Source organism: Xenopus tropicalis, chromosome 1 (assembly GCF_000004195.4).
Source record: "Xenopus tropicalis strain Nigerian chromosome 1, UCB_Xtro_10.0, whole genome shotgun sequence".
Lineage (NCBI taxonomy): Eukaryota > Metazoa > Chordata > Amphibia > Anura > Pipidae > Xenopus > Xenopus tropicalis.
In genome coordinates, this window is record NC_030677.2 from 56,362,552 (window position 1) to 56,384,027 (window position 21,476).

The window sequence follows — 21,476 nt, forward strand, 5'->3', positions numbered from 1 at the left end:
TGCAAAAGTCGCGACAATTCGCGAAAGTCATAATGGCTATTGCAAAAGTCGTGACAATTCACAAAAGTCATAATGGCTATGCAAAAGTCGCAGCAATTCACGAAAGACATAATGGCTATGCAAAAGTCGCAACAATTCACGAAAGTCATATTGGCTATGCAAAAGTCGCGAGAATTCACGAAAGTCATAATGGCTATGCAAAAGTCGCGACAATTCACGAAAGTCATAATGGCTATGAAAAAGTCGCGATAATTTCGCACAAGTCGTAACGGCTATGAAAAGTCGAGAGGTGACGAAAAAATCGCAAAAAACACGAAAAAGTCGCAAAATGTTCGTTTCCAATCCGAATTTTTCCCATTGGGATTCGGATTCGTGGGTTAGTAAATCAGCCCTAAGTGTATAGTTAGCATTTCACAGACTGTATTTAGAGAGTTATAAGAATAGCAGTGAACGTGTCTCTCTCTCACCGGCTCCTAATGTTCCACTGGTCAGTGAGTTACAATAGCTGCCTTTCCCTGAGGGCTCTCCACACCCATTCCAACACTGTTTTTTTAATATTATGTAATTCTGCACTTGCAATAAATACAAGCTTTAAACATTTTTGTTTCTCTTGGGCAGCACAGAAGGTATGTAAGAGACTGAAAAGGCTGGTGCAAATAAGAAGGGTTCCATAAATCTACATTTACACAAGCAAATATATTCTGATTTCCCAAACACCCAGTACCACAAGTATTACTTCAATAAAGGGCCTGCAAACAGCAAAAATATTTGACATAATAATGTGAATGTGTGGAATTTTGGTTATGCACTTTTCTGTTTAAGGATCCACAGGCCGCACAGCTGAAGCATTCCCGGAACTCACTGATATAAACTGGATATTGTGCTTCTGCTTATTCCCAAATCTCTGCTGTTAGTATTATAGTGTAGGATCCCCAAAATCGGGTCCCCTAGGATGGTTGCCCCCAGGATGGACCTCAAGGGAGGGTAGTACTTTAGTAGTGGGACACCTTGGTTGGTTGGCACTATAAGGGTTAACAGGGAGTTAGCTTCCCTGCAGTTCACAGTAGGCCACAGGGTGCACACAGTATATAAGGCTGTGCAGCCATGTGCTTTCAGGTCTTCCTGCCTGGGACCCCTCTGGCTAGAGGATAGTGACAGGCTGGGTTTAGAGAGGAAGATATCAGTCATAGGCCGCTCTAGGAGTGGCAGACAGGTATTTAGCTGGGCAGCTTGGCCCCACCAGGAGACATATTGAGATTAAGATCTCCCAGCACTTAATAGCTGGAGTCAGGGACTAAAGAGATAGGAATAGGAGTTTGCCTAATCCGGGGGATAGCCGGGGTGACATTTCCGGGGTGAGGTGTTCCAGGGGTGTTCCGCTTGGCGTAGGTACCGGGGATAGCCCTAGAGAGGGTATTCCGGCGTGAGTACCGGAGGGAACCCCAAAGGGAGGGTCATTTGGCTGGAGTGTTACCGGTATCCCGAGAGAGGGACTCCTGATGGGATAAGAGAAGGTATCCTGATATATCCTGTGTTTCCTGTATGCAAAAGCTGTCTGCCACTCCTCAAATAAACACAACACTTGGTTCAGCATACTTCAGAGTGTGTGTGTATTACTCCTGGAGGATCTACACTACCTGGTAAGGATATACCCCATTGGAGGGCAAGGTACTAGGAGTGCTGGGAGTCCCCAAGAAGGAGTACTATATTAAGATCTCAGGAGGGAGTTATAGTTCATTCTATCCCTATCCTGGGTGGAGGCACGCCAAAGTATAAAGAAATAGCTGTTCCCCATAGTAAGCGGGGCTCAGCACTCCTGAAAGCACCAAGTATAGTGACATATCAGAAGTAGTGCCACAACCGTTTAATAAGTGGGCTACATAGCATTATAACAAAAAAACAAATAACCTGTAAAATACAAGCCTTTATAAACAATATGAGTGATGTCACTTGTCTCAGATGATTTACTGAAACATATGTATTTCAAGAAATAATCTACCCCATGTTGCAAAAGGTTATGAACTTCATAAAGGCATTTAGCTTCCTGCATTGTGCTTTTATATGTCCATGGAAATCCTCTTTAGATGTCTTATTATTACAAACAGGGGTACATTATTCCCTATATTGCTATTATTAGAATTTTGTATTTTTATTAGGGATGCAACAGTGAAGTAAGAGTGCATTTAATATTTGCCACAAATAAGCTACTGAAAGTGATACTACAGGTTACTGAAACACATATTAGCAAGTACATGAAGTTATTTAATTGGACAGGTATCTCCAACCTTTTTCACTCATGAGCCACACACATGTAAGAAGTGTTGGTGAACCACACAAGCATGAAAACGTTCATTGGGGATGCCAAATATGGACTGTGATTGACTATTTGATAGCCGCCTATAGACTGCTAGCCTGCAGGAGTGAAACTGTGTCTCTGTGCTTCCAAACTTGCCTACAAGCCAAAAATGTTAAAATGGGCACCTACTTTGAGGCCACTGGGAGCAACATCAAAGGGCAACATGTTGCTCCTGAGCCACTGGTTGGGGATCACTGTAATAGTAGGTGCAAAGTTTGCTATGTCTTCACTGATAGCAACCAATAAGCAGGCAGCATTTACTGGTCTCCTACTTGATCCAACCATCTTATTGATTGCTATGTGTTTACTGCACCTGGGCAGATTTTGTGCCTTTTAATATATATGGGTAGTGACATTAAAGTTCATCCCTAGCTTTTGACCAACTTGTGTGTTCAAACCACTATTTGGGGACCCACATACAGTTAGGGGTTTTTGTTGATAACAAGTTGTCTAATGCCAGGCAGTGTCATTCTGTGGCTACTAAAGCAATAAAGTGCTGTCTTGTATTAAAAAAGGGCATTGACTCAAGGATGAGAACATAATTTTGCCCCTTTATAGGTCCCTGGTTAAGGCCTCACCTTGAGTTATGCAGTTTCCCCTCCTGGGCCCTGCCACCGGCCCTCTTCATCTTGGGCCCTGCCACCGGCCCTCTCCATCTTCGGCCCTGCCACCAGCCCTCCCCTCCTAGGCCCTGCCACCGGCCCTCTCCACCTTTGGCCCTGCCACCGGCCCTCCCCTCCTGAGCCCCTGCCACCGGCCCTCTCCATCTTGGGCCCTGCCACCGCCCTCCCCTGCTGGGCCCTGCCACCGGCCCTCTCCACCTTGGGCCCTGCCACCGGCCCTCCCTCCTTGGCCCTTCCACCGGCCCTCTTCATCTTGGGCCCTGCCACCGGCCCTCTCCATCTTGGGCCCTGCCACCGCCCCTCCCCCTCCTGGGCCCTGCCACCGGCCCTCTCCACCTTGGGCCCTAACATCGACCCTCCCCTCCTGGGGCCCTGCCACCGGCCCTCTCCACCTTGGGCCCTGTCACCGGCCCTCTCCACCTTGGGCCTGCCACCGGCCCTCTCCACCTTGGGCCCTGCCACCGGCCCTCCCCTGCTGGGCCCTGCCACCGGCCCTCTCCACCTTTGGCCCTGCCACCGCCCTCCCCTCCTGGGCCCTGCCACCAGCCCTCCCCTCCTGGGCCCTGCCACCGGCCCTCTCCACCTTGGGCCCTGCCACCGGCCCTCCCCTCCTGGGCCCTGCCACCGGCCCTCTCCACCTTGGGCCCTGCCACCGGCCCTCTCCACCTTGGGCCCTGCCACCGGCCCTCCCCTCCTGGGCCCTGCCACCGGCCCTCTTCATCTTGGGCCCTGCCACCGGCCCTCTCCATCTTCGGCCCTGCCACCAGCCCTCCCTCCTAGGCCCTGCCACCGGCCCTCTCCACCTTTGGCCCTGCCACCGGCCCTCCCCTCCTGAGCCCTGCCACCGGCCCTCTCCATCTTGGGCCCTGCCACCGGCCCTCCCCTGCTGGGCCCTGCCACCGGCCCTCTCCACCTTGGGCCCTGCCACCGGCCCTCCCCTCCTGGGCCCTGCCACCGGCCCTCTTCATCTTGGGCCCTGCCACCGGCCCTCTCCACCTTGGGCCCTAACATCGACCCTCCCCTCCTGGGCCCTGCCACCGGCCCTTTCCACCTTGGCCCTGTCACCGGCCCTCTCCACCTTGGGCCCTGCCACCGGCCCTCTCCACCTTGGGCCTGCCACCGGCCCTCCCCTGCTGGGCCCTGCCACCGGCCCTCTCCACCTTTGGCCCTGCCACCGGCCCTCCCCTCCTGGGCCCTGCCACCAGCCCTCCCCTCCTGGGCCCTGCCACCGGCCCTCTCCACCTTGGGCCCTGCCACCGGCCCTCCCCTCCTGGGCCCTGCCACCGGCCCTCTCCACCTTGGGCCCTGCCACCGGCCCTCCCCTCCTGGGCCCTGCCACCGGCCCTCTTCATCTTGGGCCCTGCCACCGCCCTCTCCATCTCGGCCCTGCCACCAGCCCTCCCCTCCTAGGCCCTGCCACCGGCCCTCTCCACCTTTGGCCCTGCCACCGGCCCTCCCCTCCTGAGCCCTGCCACCGGCCCTCTCCATCTTGGGCCCTGCCACCGGCCCTCCCCTGCTGGGCCCTGCCACCGGCCCTCTCCACCTTGGGCCCTGCCACCGGCCCTTCCACCTTGGGCCCTGCCACCGGCCCTCCCCTCCTGGGCCCTGCCACCGGCCCTCTTCATCTTGGGCCCTGCCACCGGCCCTCTCCATCTTGGCCCTAGCCACCGCCCCTCCCCTCCTGGGCCCTGCCACCGGCCCTCTCCACCTTGGGCCCCTAACATCGACCCTCCCCTCCTGGGCCCTGCCCACCGGCCCTTCTCCACCTTGGGCCCTGTCACCGGCCCTCTCCACCTTGGGCCCTGCCACCGGCCCTCTCCACCTTGGGCCCTGCCACCGGCCCTCCCCTGCTGGGCCCTGCCACCGGCCCTCTCCACCTTGGGCCCTGCCACCGGCCCTCCCCTCCTGGGCCCTGCCACCGGCCCTCCCCTCCTGGGCCCTGCCACCGGCCCTCTTCCATCCTGGGCCTGCCACCGGCCTCCACCTTGGCCTGCCCGCCCTCCCTCCTGGGGCCCTGCCACCGGCCCTCTCCACCTTGGGCCCGGCCCCCCCTGGGCCCTGCCACCGGCCCTCCCCTCCTGGGCCCTTCCACCGGCCCTCTTCATCCTGGGCCCTGCCCACCGGCCCTCTCCACCTTGGGCCCTGACACCGGCCCTCCCCTCCTGGGCCCTGCCACCGGCCCTCTCCGCCTTGGGCCCTGCCACTGGCCCTCTTCATCCTGGGCCCTGCCACCGGCCCTCTCCATCTTGGGCCCTGCCACCAGCCCTCCCCTCCTGGGCCCTGCCACCGGCCCTCTCCACCTTGGGCCCTAACATCGACCCTCCCCTCCTGGGCCCTGCCACCGGCCCTCTCCACCTTGGACCCTGCCACCGGCCCTCCCCACCTGGGCCCTGCCACCGGCCCTCTCCACCTTGGGCCCTGCCACCGGCCCTCTTCATCTTTGGCCCTGCCACCGGCCCTCTCCATCTTGGGCCCTGCCACCAGCCCTCCCCTCCTGGGCCCTGCCACCGGCCCTCCCCTTCTGGGCCCTGCCACCGGCCCTCCCCTTCTTGGCCCTGCCACCGGCCCTCCCCTCCTGGGCCCTGCGACCGGCCCTCCCCTCCTGGGCCCTGCCACCGGCCCTCCCCTCCTGGGCCCTGCCACCGGCCCTCCCCTCCTGGGCCCTGCCACCGGCCCTCCCCTCCTGGGCCCTGCCACCGGCCCTCCCCTCCTGGGCCCTGCCACCGGCCCTCTCCACCTTGGGCCCTGCCACCGGCCCTCCCCTGCTGGGCCCTGCCACCGGCCCTCTCCACCTTGGGCCCTGCCACCGGCCCTCCCCTCCTGGGCCCTTCCACCGGCCCTCTTCATCCTGGGCCCTGCCACCGGCCCTCTCCACCTTGGGCCCTGACACCGGCCCTCCCCTCCTGGGCCCTGACACCGGCCCTCTCCACCTTGGGCCCTGCCACCGGCCCTCCCCTCCTGGGCCCTGCCACCGGCCCTCTTCATCTTGGGCCCTGCCACTGGCCCTCTCCACCTTGGGCCCTGCCACAGGGCCCAGGAGGGGAGGGCCGGTGGCAGGGCCCAAGGTGGAGAGGGCCGGTGGCAGGGCCCAGAAGGGGAGGGCCGGTGGCAGGGCCCAAGGCGGAGAGGGCCGGTGGCAGGGCCCAGGAGGGGAGGGCCGGTGGCAGGGCCAAAGGTGGAGAGGGCCGGTGGCAGGGCCCAAGGTGGAGAGGGCCGGTGGCAGGGCCCAGGAGGGGAGGGCCGGTGGCAGGGCCCAAGGTGGAGAGGGCCGGTGGCAGGCCCAGCAGGGGAGGGCCGGTGGCAGGGCCCAAGGTGGAGAGGGCCGGTGGCAGGGCCCAGGAGGGGAGGGCCGGTGGCAGGGCCCAGGAGGGGAGGGCCGGTGGCAGGGCCCAGGAGGGGAGGGCCGGTGGCAGGGCCCAGGAGGGGAGGGCCGTTGGCATGGCCCAGGAGGGAGGGCCGGTGGCAGGGCCCAGGAGGGGAGGGCCGGTGGCAGGGCCAAGAAGGGGAGGGCCGGTGGCAGGGCCCAGGAGGGGAGGGCCGGTGGCAGGGCCCAGGAGGGGAGGGCCGGTGGCAGGGCCCAAGATGGAGAGGGCCGGTGGCAGGGCCCAAGATGAAGAGGGCCGGTGGCAGGGCCCAAGGTGGAGAGGGCCGGTGGCAGGGCCCAGGAGGGGAGGGCCCGTGGCAGGGTCCAAGGTGGAGAGGGCCGGTGGCAGGGCCCAGGAGGGAGGGTCGATGTTAGGGCCCAAGGTGGAGAGGGCCGGTGGCAGGGCCCAGGAGGGGAGGGCTGGTGGCAGGGCCCAAGATGGAGAGGGCCGGTGGCAGGGCCCAGGATGAAGAGGACCGGTGGCAGGGCCCAAGGCGGAGAGGGCCGGTGGCAGGGCCCAGGAGGGGAGGGCCGGTGTCAGGGCCCAAGGTGGAGAGGGCCGGTGGCAGGGTCCAGGATGAAGAGGGCCGGTGGAAGGGCCCAGGAGGGGCCCTGCCACCGGCCTTCTCCACCTTGGGCCCTGCCACCGGCCCTCCCCTCCTTGGCCCTGCCACCGGCCCTCTTCATCTTGGGCCCTTCCACCGGCCCTCCCCATCTTGGGCCCTTCCACCGGCCCTCCCCATCTTGGGCCCTGCCACTGGCCCTCTTCATCTTGGGCCCTGCCACCGGCCCTCTCCACCTTGGGCCCTGCCACCGGCCCTCCCCTCCTGGGCCCTGCCACCGGCCCTCTCCACCTTGGGCCCTGCCACCGGCCCTCCCCTCCTGGGCCCTGCCACCGGCCCTCTCCATCTTCGGCCCTTCCACCGGCCCTCTCCATCTTTGGCCCTGCCACCGGCCCTCCCCATCTTGGGCCCTTCCACCAGCCCTCACAATCTTGGGCCCTGCCACCGGCCCTCTTCATCTTGGGCCCTGCCACCGGCCCTCTCCACCTTGGGCCCTGCCAACGGCCCTCACCTCCTGGGCTCTGCCACCGGCCCTCTCTACCTTGGGCCCTGCCACCGGCCCTCCCCTCCTGGGCCCTGCCACCGGCCCTCTCCACCTTGGGCCCTGCCACCGGCCCTCCCCTCCTGGGCCCTGCCACCGGCCCTCTCCACCTTGGGCCCTGCCACCGGCCCTCTCCAGCTTGGGCCCTGCCACCGGCCCTCTCCACCTTGGGCCCTGCCACCGGCCCTCACCTCCTGGGCTCTGCCACCGGCCCTCTCCACCTTGGGCCCTGCCACCGGCCCTCCCCTCCTGGGCCCTGCCACCGGCCCTCTCCACCTTGGGCCCTGCCACCGGCCCTCCCCTCCTGGGCCCTGCCACCGGCCCTCTTCATCTTGGGCCCTGCCACCGGCCCTCCCCTCCTGGGCCCTGCCACCGGCCCTCTCCATCTTCGGCCCTTCCACCGGCCCTCTCCATCTTTGGCCCTGCCACCGGCCCTCCCCATCTTGGGCCCTTCCACCAGCCCTCACAATCTTGGGCCCTGCCACCGGCCCTCTTCATCTTGGGCCCTGCCACCGGCCCTCTCCACCTTGGGCCCTGCCAACGGCCCTCACCTCCTGGGCTCTGCCACCGGCCCTCTCTACCTTGGGCCCTGCCACCGGCCCTCCCCTCCTGGGCCCTGCCACCGGCCCTCTCCACCTTGGGCCCTGCCACCGGCCCTCCCCTCCTGGGCCCTGCCACCGGCCCTCTCCACCTTGGGCCCTGCCACCGGCCCTCTCCAGCTTGGGCCCTGCCACCGGCCCTCTCCACCTTGGGCCCTGCCACCGGCCCTCACCTCCTGGGCTCTGCCACCGGCCCTCTCCACCTTGGGCCCTGCCACCGGCCCTCCCCTCCTGGGCCCTGCCACCGGCCCTCTCCACCTTGGGCCCTGCCACCGGCCCTCCCCTCCTGGGCCCTGCCACCGGCCCTCTTCATCTTGGGCCCTGCCACCGGCCCTCTCCACCTTGGGCCCTGCCACCGGCCCTCCCCTCTTGGGCCCTGCCACCGGCCCTCTCTACCTTGGGCCCTGCCACCGGCCCTCCCCTTCTGGGCCCTGCCACCGGCCCTCTCCACCTTGGGCCCTGCCACTGGCCCTCCCCTCCTGGGCCCTGCCACCGCCCCTCTCCACCTTGGGCCCTAACATCGACCCTCCCCTCCTGGGCCCTGCCACCGGCCCTCTCCACCTTTGGCCCTGCCACCGGCCCTCCCCTCCTGGGCCCTGCCACCGGCCCTCTCCACCTTGGGCCCTGCCACCGGCCCTCCCCTGCTGGGCCCTGCCACCGGCCCTCTCCACCTTTGGCCCTGCCACCGGCCCTCCCCTCCTGGGCCCTTCCACCGGCCCTCTTCATCCTGGCCCCTGCCACCGGCCCTCTCCATCTTGGGCCCTGCCACCGGCTCTCCCCTCCTGGGCCCTGCCACCGGCCCTCTCCACCTTGGGCCCTGCCACCGGCCCTCTCCATCTTGGGCCCTTCCACTGGCCCTCCCCTCCTGGGCCCTGCCACCGGCCCTCTTCATCTTGGGCCCTGCCACCGGCCCTCTCCATCTTGGGCCCTGCCACCGGCTCTCCCCTCCTGGGCCCTGCCACCGGCCCTCTCCACCTTGGGCCCTGCCACCGGCCCTCTCCATCTTGGGCCCTGCCACCGGCCCTCCCCTCCTGGGCCCTGCCACCGGCCATCTCCACCTTGGGCCCTCCCCTCCTGGGCCCTGCCACCGGCCCTCTCCATCTAGGGACCTGCCACCGGCCCTCTCCATCTTGGGCCCTGCCACCGGCCCTCTCCATCTTGGGCCCTGCCACCGGCCCTCCCCTCCTGGGCCCTGCCACCGGCCCTCTCCATCTAGGGACCTGCCACCAGCCCTCTCCATCTTGGGCCCTGCCACCGGCCCTCTCCATCTTTGGCCCTGCCACCGGCCCTCCCCTCCTGGGCCCTGCCACCGGCCCTCTCCACCTTGGGCCCTGCCACCGGCCCTCCCCTCCTGGGCCCTGCCACCGGCCCTCTTCATCTTGGGCCCTGCCACCGGCCCTCTCCACCTTGGGCCCTGCCACCGGCCCTCCCCTCTTGGGCCCTGCCACCGGCCTTCTCTACCTTGGGCCCTGCCACCGGCCCTCCCCTTCTGGGCCCTGCCACCGGCCCTCTCCACCTTGGGCCCTGCCACTGGCCCTCCCCTCCTGGGCCCTGCCACCGCCCCTCTCCACCTTGGGCCCTAACATCGACCCTCCCCTCCTGGGCCCTGCCACCGGCCCTCTCCACCTTTGGCCCTGCCACCGGCCCTCCCCTCCTGGGCCCTGCCACCGGCCCTCTCCACCTTGGGCCCTGCCACCGGCCCTCCCCTGCTGGGCCCTGCCACCGGCCCTCTCCACCTTTGGCCCTGCCACCGGCCCTCCCCTCCTGGGCCCTTCCACCGGCCCTCTTCATCCTGGGCCCTGCCACCGGCCCTCTCCATCTTGGGCCCTGCCACCGGCTCTCCCCTCCTGGGCCCTGCCACCGGCCCTCTCCACCTTGGGCCCTGCCACCGGCCCTCTCCATCTTGGGCCCTTCCACTGGCCCTCCCCTCCTGGGCCCTGCCACCGGCCCTCTTCATCTTGGGCCCTGCCACCGGCCCTCTCCATCTTGGGCCCTGCCACCGGCTCTCCCCTCCTGGGCCCTGCCACCGGCCCTCTCCACCTTGGGCCCTGCCACCGGCCCTCTTCATCTTGGGCCCTGCCACCGGCCCTCCCCTCCTGGGCCCTGCCACCGGCCATCTCCACCTTGGGCCCTCCCCTCCTGGGCCCTGCCACCGGCCCTCTCCATCTAGGGACCTGCCACCGGCCCTCTCCATCTTGGGCCCTGCCACCGGCCCTCTCCATCTTGGGCCCTGCCACCGGCCCTCCCCTCCTGGGCCCTGCCACCGGCCCTCTCCATCTAGGGACCTGCCACCAGCCCTCTCCATCTTGGGCCCTTCCACCGGCCCTCTCCATCTTTGGCCCTGCCACCGGCCCTCCCCTCCTGGGCCCTGCCACCGGCCCTCTCCACCTTGGGCCCTGCCACCGGCCCTCCCCTGCTGGGCCCTTCCACCGGCCCTCCTCTCCTGGGCCCTGCCACCGGCCCTCCCCTCCTGGGCCCTGCCACCGGCCCTCTCCACCTTGGGCCCTGCCACCGGCCCTCCCCTCCTGGGCCCTGCCACCGGCCCTCTCTATCTTGGGCCCTGCCACCGGCCCTCTCCACCTTGGGCCCTAACATCGGCCCTCCCCTTCTGGGCCCTGCCACCGGCCCTCCCCTCCTGGGCCCTGCCACCGGCCCTTACCTCCTGGGCCCTGCCACCGGCCCTCCCCTGCTTGGCCCTGCCACCGGCCCTCTCCACCTTGGGCCCTGCCACCGGCCCTCCTCTCCTGGGCCTGCCACCGGCCCTCTCCATCTTGGGCCCTTCCACCAGCCCTCACCATGTTGGGCCCTGCCACCGGCCCTCTCTATCTTCGGCCCTTCCACCGGCCCTCTCCATCTTTGGCCCTGCCACCGGCCCTCCCCATCTTGGGCCCTTCCACCAGCCCTCACAATCTTGGGCCCTGCCACCGGCCCTCTCTATCTTTGGCCCTTCCACCGGCCCTCTCCATCTTGGGCCCTGCCACCGGCCCTCTCCATCTTTGGCCCTTCCACTGGCCCTCTCCATCTTGGGCCCTTCCACCGGCCCTCTTTACCTTGGGCCCTGCCACCTGCCCTGTTTTACAGGCCAGCACCATCACTCACTCACTTCAGTCACTCACCAATGGCTGTTTCACTGTTAGTGGGTAGCACTTAGTATTGTACTGGGGGCAGAGATGCTAGGTGACCAATAGGGCGTGTGATGGAGCCTGTGGTACATGATGAATCTATGAGATGATTTCATCTCTCCTGCTGATGCCACAAGCTTTATAGTTACTGGCACCTCAGCAACTCACCTTTCGGTGCAATTACATAGGCTGCCTGCATCATTTCTGAGCCATTTCTTTCTTTTCTTTTACTTTTGGCCTGGTTTGTGCTTTTATGACTTTTTTGTGGGTGAATCAACATAATTGTGGTGCAGCTTTTGTATTTGGTGTCATGATGTAAAAAAAATAAGCCACAAATGTATTGCATCTCATTCTATCTAGGAGAAGTTGCAAATATTCTGCAGGTTTTGTTATTCTCTAGGATTTTGGTAAAAATCAGACCAAATGTCTTTTTCCTTTCTTCCATGCCAAAACGCGGACTTTTACGAGGAATTGCATCCAGAATTCTGCATACAGTAAAGCAAGGATAGCGCCTCTAAATGCCAAAAGGTATTGTTTTATTTAGGAGAAGTTTGTCTTTCATATATGCTTTGGTTTGAACGTTTCTATGAGAGTTGCTTGTCAAAATTACCTTTAATCTGAGTTATAAAATAATGGATTGAAAAAATGTGTTCATACACTGATACAAATTCTCTGCGTTTTGTTAGAATGTCGTTATCCGAGAAACAATGGCGCCTCTGGACACCGTGTGCAGACCTGGAGCAAATAAGCAGCCTCACATTCCAGTTGTGCAAGTAGAAAGCCATGGATTCAAGCCTAAGGAACCACTTGCACAATGAATCACACACAAACCTACTGATCTGACTTTCCAAATCCCACAGACAGGAATGGGAAATTACTTGTTTCTCCTCATTTTCTGTGTTTATTTCTTTTTTCCATTTTGATCTAATCATTGTTTAACTATTGATTCCCTTTTCCTGTAAAACTTTTATAAATGAATAAAAAAATGAAAAAGAAAAGGAAAGGTATCTGAGTTCTTACTGACAGTTATGGCCCAGCTAATAACCTGGAGTTTGTTCCTAGAAATAGTAAATTTGTGGGAGGATATTAGTTACATGTTATAGTTATATAGTTATATTGGGCAAAGCCAGCGACATGTTTAGCTATTTCACTGAGGTGTAATATTCTATATTCAGAGGAGCACAGACTGGGAACTGGTGGCAGGGCTTGGAACTAGGAGTAGGCAGAACAGGCAGCTGCCAGGGAGGGAGCAAGTACCTCTTGGCCCGGTTGGTTCCCTTGGTGCAGTAGCTACAGGTAACCATGTAGAAAAAATGAACTTGTACTGTGCTATTTGTAAAGTGATGCTCGTAATATTTCATGGGGGTCACAGTGCAAAGGGGTGCTGATTTTAGGCATTGATTGTCATTACTATAGAATTTTGCTTAGTAGAATGGAGTTACATTGCTATAACAGAGCTCCAGACACTAATAGACATCTTTCCACACTGCAGCTTGGTATTATCACGAGTCAGAACTTTTCTTTTATGGCCAGAGGAACTGCTTGAGGAAACAATAGCAGCACGCACCTTTACTGCAATTGAAACATTTTATATCATGGAAATTAAATGGATGCAAATATTGTGGGTATTGTCTCCATTTATTAATGGTACTTGTGCCCTAGCACAATCCTGCAACTTGCATATAGTGGCACTACCCTGAACATAATGGTAATTATAGTGCTCCCACAAACAGGCATAGCTGCCATCAGAAACTTTAGGGCCCTGTACAAGTTATTTATATGGGGCCCCATGAACAGAAGCACGCAGTACCAACATTATGGTCACGCTCCTTGTGCAATATAAACAGCTGATGTTACTCTATAATAAGCAGTTCATATAAAGTTTTCCATTGAATAATGTGCTAAGGCTAATGCGTATGGTGTATATTTTCAGCAAGCCGAAAAACGATTGGCGAGAATATAAACCATACGCTTTTACCTGTGGCTGCACCCAAATGAATGGAATACACTGAAATCCGCATAAAAATGTGAGAAAATGCAAAGTCTCACTTTTTTTGTGGATTTCGGCTACATGTGCCTGCACTGAAGCATATTCCATTCATTCGGGTTCAGGCACAGGTAGGAGCGTATGGCACATATTCTCAGCATTTCTCAGCTTGCTGAAAATATGCGACATACGCAATGTGTGGCATGAGCCTAAGAAACCTATTATTGGGGTTCAGTGGATTTTGCCCTAAAATTAACCTGCTCCTGCTCTGTGCTGTCATTGCTTGATATGAAAGATAGGTAAGTTTTTGCATAAGTTACATAAACTGCAGAAGTTTAGGGGCCCAATGATATTGATTTAAAAAGGATTTTAAGACATTTACTGCAGTCCCATTTAGTTCAGTCCTATCTTATTTGTAGTATGAATGCACTTTATCCTTTCTGCCTTCTGTGATACCCATAAAGGGAATGGCAATATAGCACTGTTTACATCTTGAATCATTTTAAAATTATCTTTTTCTTTCCATACTTCCTTGCTGTGTGGTCCATCTATTACCTGTACCAGGAAGGGAAATGTCTCCAGTACACTTAATGATCTTTACTGTTTTGCATGTATTTGATTTCAGATAATTAAAATTGACTTTTTTCCCATCTTATGTATTTTGTAGAGCTAAAGGAAAGCAAGCAGATCTTATCAATCACAAAGGTTTTCAGAGTTGAGAAGATTGGTTCCCTGCCCATAACCATACGGTCTATGAAAATTAATGGTTACAGCTGCCAAGGCTTTGGTTTTGAAGTGCTGGACTGCCATGCCTTTTCTCTCAACCAAAACTCATCTAGAGAAATTAGTATTGTGTAAGGGTTTTTCAATTATTTTTGCCCAGTTTGTATAGCTAGGTCATTAACCTGGATATTGCCAAATTTAAATAATACTGTAGAAGAGTAAAAAACTGTTTCCCTGTTACAAGCCACATGTTTAATATTTCAGCACTTTTTTTCTCCCTTGATGCATGGAGAGTTAAAACTGAACCAGTAAGAAATGGTGGGAATACAGACTGTCCAGAAGCTAGGAAGTGTCCTGTTTGACTGCCTTACTAATGTTGATGCCTAAAACAAGTCTATATTTTCCATCCTCACAGTATAGTTGCAGTGCCAGTAGTAGATGAGAATTCTGCCGTTAGCATGGAAACTTAATTGCATGTGTGAGAATTATTCAGAAATCATTAACAGCATGCCTTAGCAAATATTTAATGCCACACTATAATTTAGCTTCCTAACATACAGTGGCTTGCAAAAGTATTCGGCCCCCTTGAACTTTTCCACATTTTGTCACATTACAGCCACAAACATGAATCAATTTTATTGGAATTCCACGTGAAAAACCAATACAAAGTGGTGTACACGTGAGAAGTGGAACGAAAATCATACATGATTCCAAACATTTTTTACAAATAAATAACTGCAAAGTGGGGTGTGCGTAATTATTCAGCCCCCTTTGGTCTGAGTGCAGTCAGTTGCCCATAGACATTGCCTGATGAGTGCTAATGACTAAATAGAGTGCACCTGTGTGTAATCTAATGTCAGTACAAATACAGCAGCTCTGTGACGGCCTCAGAGGTTGTCTAAGAGAATATTGGGAGCAACAACACCATGAAGTCCAAAGAACACACCAGACAGGTCAGGGATAAAGTTATTAAGAAATTTAAAGCAGGCTTAGGCTACAAAAAGATTTCCAAAGCCTTGAACATCCCACGGAGCACTGTTCAAGCGATTATTCAGAAATGGAAGGAGTATGGCACAACTGTAAACCTACCAAGACAAGGCCGTCCACCTAAACTCTCAGGCCGAACAAGGAGAGCGCTGATCAGAAATGCAGCCAAGAGGCCCATGGTTACTCTGGGGGAGCTGCAGAGATCTACAGCTCAGGTGGGGGAATCTGTCCATAGGACAACTATTAGTTGTGCACTGCACAAAGTTAGCCTTTATGGAAGAGTGGCAAGAAGAAAGCCATTGTTAACAGAAAACCATAAGAAGTCCCGTTTGCAGTTTGCCACAAGCCATGTGGGGGACACAGCAAACATGTGGAAGAAGGTGCTCTGGTGAGATGAACCCAAAATGGAACTTTTTGGCCAAAATGCAAAACGCTATGTGTGGCGGAAAACTAACACTGCACATCACTCTGAACACACCATCCCCACTGTCACATATGGTGGTGGCAGCATCATGCTCTGGGGGTGCTTCTCTTCAGCAGGGACAGGGAAGCTGGTCAGAGTTGATGGGAAGATGGATGGAGCCAAATACAGGGCAATCTTGGAAGAAAACCTCTTGGAGTCTGCAAAAGACTTGAGACTGGGGCGGAGGTTCACCTTCCAGCAGGACAACGACCCTAAACATAAAGCCAGGGCAACAATGGAATGGTTTAAAACAAAACATATCCATGTGTTAGAATGGCCCAGTCAAAGTCCAGATCTAAATCCAATCGAGAATCTGTGGCAAGATCTGAAAACTGCTGTTCACAAACGCTGTCCATCTAATCTGACTGAGCTGGAGCTGTTTTGCAAAAAAAGAATGGGCAAGAATTTCAGTCTCTAGATGTGCAAAGCTGGTAGAGACATACCCTAAGAGACTGGCAGCTGTAATTGCAGCAAAAGGTGGTTCTACAAAGTATTGACTCAGGGGGCTGAATAACTACGCACACCCCACTTTGCAGTTATTTATTTGTAAAAAATGTTTGGAATCATGTATGATTTTCATTCCACTTCTCACGTGTACACCACTTTGTATTGGTCTTTCACGTGGAATTCCAATAAAATAGATTCATGTTTGTGGCTGTAATGTCTTGAGAATACTTGCATGATATTTTAAGTTTGAAACCAGTTTCTTCTTTTGATGGATAGGTTCATTGCAGATTTCACATCTTCGTGGGTCATTCGTGAGTTGACTCTTGTGAGTGCTTCCAATCTAGAGTTTCGTTTTACACTTAACGTGACTCTGCCTCACCATTTGCTCCCACTGTGTGCAGACGGTGTTCCAGACCCAAGCTGGGAAAATTCTTTCTGGAAGGTTACTGTGATGTGTGTCAGGTAGGCACCATAACATTTGGGAATAATGTTAGGGAATATTATTTGTTTTATGCTGAAAAGTTGCTGCGTTCTGCAACTCACACAGTTGCCGAGTTAACCACACATGGCTAATAATAGCTGCCATTTTGTCATCTCCAAACCAAGTAAGCATCTTGTAGGCCAAACAGATGGCCTGGCCAATATGTGATTGGTATTAGTCAGATAAATATTGTTGAATAGTCTCCTTTATCTGCCTACAAATATAAAGCTTTTCTTTTTAAAGTTTGGTCCACTACCCCACTACACTTAGGGCTTGATTTTTCCTAAATTTTGTGTCTCTTTATGCAGATTGTGTATTTAGTGTTCTCACCTAAAATATCATAATTGTCTTCTAAAATGTGCATGAATAAAGTGAATACTTTTCTTTCTGATTTCCAGTTTCTCTCAAAATAAATAGCAAGGATCAGTTGCTTATAATAGGTTTAATCTTTAACATACTACATAGGCATACGCAATCCCTGTTTACCTCTCCCATTTATAATCCTGTACTTAGTGCTAGCAGAAATTGACACCCCTCTCATGTAAAGTTTTATACCACCTTTTAAGTGAAAATTGTACTTTCAGTTAGTGCTGTATCTATCTTGTATCTTGCATTTTCTTTTTACATCATCCTAATGTTTTTTCTTGATCATTATTCAGGGGAAGTTGCAAGAATTACACAGATTCCTTTAGCTCCCCTGATAGAGGAAAAGGAAGAGGGTGTCTGACTGTCACAGCACCCCAGAACAGAAGCCAGAATGCATCCAAGAGGGGTCGTGCACCGTACAGCCACTCTCAGAAGAAGCACAAGTGCTCGGTGCACTACAGTGTAAAGCAAAAATCCTCAAGCAGCACAGCAAGCAGTGTTGCCACATTGTGTGATGCAAGTGAACAGCAAACCTCAGATATGCCCTCTGCTACCCCAAAGGACTCTGATTGTAATGAGATCCTGAACCTTAATTCTACAGAATCCAGAGATACGGATAATGAAAGGCACTTATCCAGCCCAGACAGCAATCTGGGCAAAGAGGAACCTGCAAAGCAAGATCCTCACCTCCAACAAAGGACTGCTAATGAAAGCCCTTTGAAGGAAAAGCCTGTTCTATGTATGTTTCCTGTGGAAACAAATTTGAAAACATCAGAGAGTCTATCTGAGCCCAAACTGCAGCCGGACTTCTGTGATCTTCCTGTGCCTAGTAAAATGTCTGTAAGTCACCTGTCAAAGAATCTGTCAAATCCACAGATGGAATCTCAGACTGTTTCTAAGAAGAATGAGGGTAAATTATTTATACATCCTTGTGCCATCATGTTTCTCAGTGTTATCCTTGTAGTGTCAGCATCTGAGTGTTTTAAATGGTTTAGTTTTTTGTCCTTGATGTACTTTGATTAAACTAAATTTACGCAAGCTTGTCAGGGACTGGTACTGGTACAGTATTTTACAGTGACCTCACATCTGTCCCCCATGGCATACATTAAAAGGAACTAACTACGAAAAATGCTAAATTTTATATACTGTACTTACTGCATCAGCCTAAAGAAATGATCCAGTACTTCAACCTGTCAGAGGAGCTCCCCATCTTGGGAAGTGCCTGCAAACACTCATGTGCTCAGTGTGTTCTGAGCAGCTGTTGGGAAGCTAAACCTAGGGGTTGTCACAAATTATCAAGCAAAAATGAGGTTGAGCTGTCGTGTAAGCTGATGCTACAGGGCTGATCGTTAAACTCTGATGCTAATTGCACTGGTTTCTGAGCTGCCATGTAGTACGTATCTGTATTAATTACTATTCACATTTATATTCTATATGTTGTTTGTTTGTCCCTAAGCTCAGGTAACTGACAGCAGCAGCAAAAATAGGGAATTACTGGGGGCATCTTTTGGAGGCACAGATCTTCCCTGATAAAGGGTTGTGGTTGCCTTGGGCTGGTACAGAAGCCCAGAACCTAATGTACAACATTTCTTCTTTAGTTAGGCTTTAGCTCTCATTTCTTAGTTCTCATTCTTGAATGTGTCAGTTAACACTGCAAAGCACTTATAAAAACACGCCTGTACTCTTTTGGACCCAGTTTATGTAGCTGTTTTTACATTTAAAATATGTGACGTATGTGTATCTGCCTTGCATGTGAAGGAGGTAATTTCTTTCTTTCTTAGAGCTGCTTTCATTTTATTACCATCTTTTTTTTTTAACCTGTAAGAAAAGAAGGACAGATATGGTAAGCACTGGGTTTTTCATTTGTTTTCTTTACCATCAGAATAGTATTGTGAGGGTTTGGTCAGTGTTGCTGCACACATAACATCATTTTAAAAAAAGATATATAGTTGTTCAGATCTGTGGATAAAGGAAAACTACGTAATCTTTATCAAAACTAGGTCTATGTGAATACAGCCATAACTCTTACAGAACTGCTGTTCTGAGTCCTCAGTGAAAATAAACACTGCATTTCTTTCCTTTTATTCTGTATACTTGTCAGATTTTATGCTCTCAGAAAATCCTTCAGGGCAGGGCACGAGTCTGCTCAGTTTGCTCCTCTCTCCCCCTCCCCTCTTTGGTGTGTAATCTGAGCTTAGAGCTGTTCCAGTGTTGCAGTGTGAAGGAAGGTGAAGTCAGACCATGCTAAAATGGCAGCTACTATCTTAAACAGAGGGAGCTTCTATGGCTTTTTACATGGGTATGGTAAAGCATTTAGCCGAATAAATATAGTGTTCTAGCTTGCACTATTGTGATTAATCAATTTCCAATAAAATGCTAAAATGCTTTTCCTTTAAGTCCTGCTTCTAATTTTTAATTGGAAATATAACTAAAATCATCTACAAGACTGAAAGCCTAAATTCCCTTTTTGTGACTTCAGGGAACAGGCAGCAGACACCCCCTACCTCACACAGAGAGGTCTTGGAATCTACAAGAAAACAAGCAGCAAAAGATGCTTCTAATGAGGAGATTTCCCGTAGCACTTCCAGGGAGGAGAAACTTTGTGGGCGAAATGATGCACTTGCAGCAATTAAGGTACCATTATGAGATAATAAGGCCTTCTACTTTGTCATTTATCTGTCCTCTATATCAAGGTTCCTGCTAGTCCTCATATATTTGATACCAGTGTGCAAATGTCATTATAGGTTACTTTAGTTAATTATGCTAAGTATTTCTTTGAAGTAATGGACTGAAATATCTAGTGGCCATTTCACTTTGGCTTGGCATTTTTTGCCTCTTGACACAACTATTGACTATTGGCATTACTTAAGGGTAAGGGCACACTAAGGTGAGGGTTTGCTTCTCTCTAGCTGTGTTTTGTAGGCAGGTAGATGAGAGCAGATCCACTTCTCTTCACCTGCCTACAAAACCTAGATGGCTTTCATAGTACTCCAATTTTTTACATTTAAACAGTTCCTGTGTGAGTCCTGTAGAATCTCAAGACATCTACTCACAACTTACACCAGCTGTCCTCTAGAGGGCTCTGTGGGGTTATACATACTGTATGTTTACTTTGATTCTGTGACTAATACTAAACGTCTAAAAGCCCCGTTGAAGTATTAGTTTTGTACTCGTTACAGTAAAGCCAGAATGTAGTATCCAGTAATCAAGTGAATCAGTCCTATTCTTTAGCAATAACTTACAGCTGGTGCTTGATGCTTTACAGTTAGCTTTCAAATTTATGCATTATCATTTTTGTAGCTTTTTATTTCTGGTATATGCAAAAAAAAACACAAATCCACGATCTCACGGTGCCATAAGCTCCTGACAACTTTTCATATTGTGATTTAGCCTGTTGTGCACACACACTTGCCATGGTAGATGTGGTGATTATAAAGGCCATTTGCATTGTCGTAAATCTAATTTTGGTGTTTAGATGTTCACTGTATAGCACTTTTGTGTATTTTTTGGCATTCGGCCTTAGTTATGCTGACTGAGATAAATTGTTAGTGAAACTGAAAACAAATCTTCATAGACTGAGACAAACCAGGTAAGCACAGTTGCTCTGCTTTCTTTTAAAGTGATGTCATGTTTGTATTTTCCAGCACGAAGAGCCACTTAGGGAAAAAAGCCCCATCGACGAGAGGGATGGGATTTTCCAAAATGAAAATTGGAATAAAAACAGATCTTCTGCCAGAAAAAAAGAAAAAGAGAAACAGCTTTTTTCCTGCAAGGTGCCTCCTTCACCCACTCCTTTCAAACGGATAAGCTTTTGTTTCCTTGATTTTTATTGCATGACAACTTGGCCTCACTCGTCTTGTGACTTTTTACATTTAGTCGTGGCCTTGCTTGAATATAATCTATTGCTTGTTTTGTCACCCTCCCATCCTACGTTTTTCAGATGATGAAAGTCCTGTTTATTGTGGGAAAAGGTCTAATAACTGAATCCGAATATAAAATATTACGTAATTAAAGCAAATGTTATTGTAATCACCTTTTTAATGTGTTTTCCTCAAGCCAAGACTCCATTTGCCACAGTGTCATGCACGTTCTGCGAGTTTCTTCTTTTACATTCTGTATGCTGTAGTTTCACACATTTGGCACTGTTTCTAGTTCCTTCTGATTTGGTAAAGGTAATGTTTCTGATGCCTGCCCATACACATACAGACAATATTGTTTTTTTTATTATTATTGGCGTATGTATGGCATGCTGAAGATCCATACCGATATCTGCTAATACACCCTATGTATGATGCATTGTCTATTAGGAAGTGAGAGAAGTAGGATGCTGTCCTGATTTGTTTAGGCTTTTATCCTGAATGAATGCAGCAACAGAAAGATGGCTATCCACTCGGCAGGGTTGCACCATGTATAGCATATAACATAGGTTAAGCGTCAGTTAGCACCAGAACAGAGTTTTTGGGCTGGTGCCCACACAACATAGTCTGTCTGCATTTTTCTACTTACACTTATTTTCTCACTCTTGCTTGTGGCAATTTTTACAAGTTGGCTGAATAGTAGTCAAAATAATTTCTTATTACATCACAAAAAGCATAAGGCGAAGTGCATGGGTAGAAAGGAAGCACCGATGACAGAATGATATATGATTGGTGCCACTAAGTTGTCTGATGTATCCATTATGAATGGCTGGCAGTAGTGCAGCCCAGTTGGGTTTAAGTGTGCAACTGTGCCAGTCTGAGAACAGGGAGGCTGGACGTCCTGTGCAGAGCCGCAATGGTTTCTTATAAAGAAGTGCTGTATTTCTCTGACATGCCAGTGAATTCATGTATACATTAAAGTGCTGTGTAACTTGAT

At 53.3% G+C, this 21,476-nt stretch overlaps 1 protein-coding gene across 1 annotated transcript; it reads left to right on the plus strand.

Moving 5' to 3' along the window:
• The first annotated feature begins 10,719 nt into the window (after positions 1-10,719).
• On the plus strand, positions 10,720-21,476 carry LOC116408476 (transmembrane protein 131-like). Its single transcript, XM_031895485.1, has 6 exons — positions 10,720-11,696; positions 11,855-14,009; positions 16,052-16,237; positions 16,916-17,532; positions 19,102-19,256; positions 20,267-21,476. Exons 2-6 carry the CDS (start codon positions 13,810-13,812, stop codon positions 20,564-20,566), a joined length of 1,458 nt encoding a protein of 485 aa, XP_031751345.1. The 5' UTR covers positions 10,720-11,696; positions 11,855-13,809; the 3' UTR covers positions 20,567-21,476.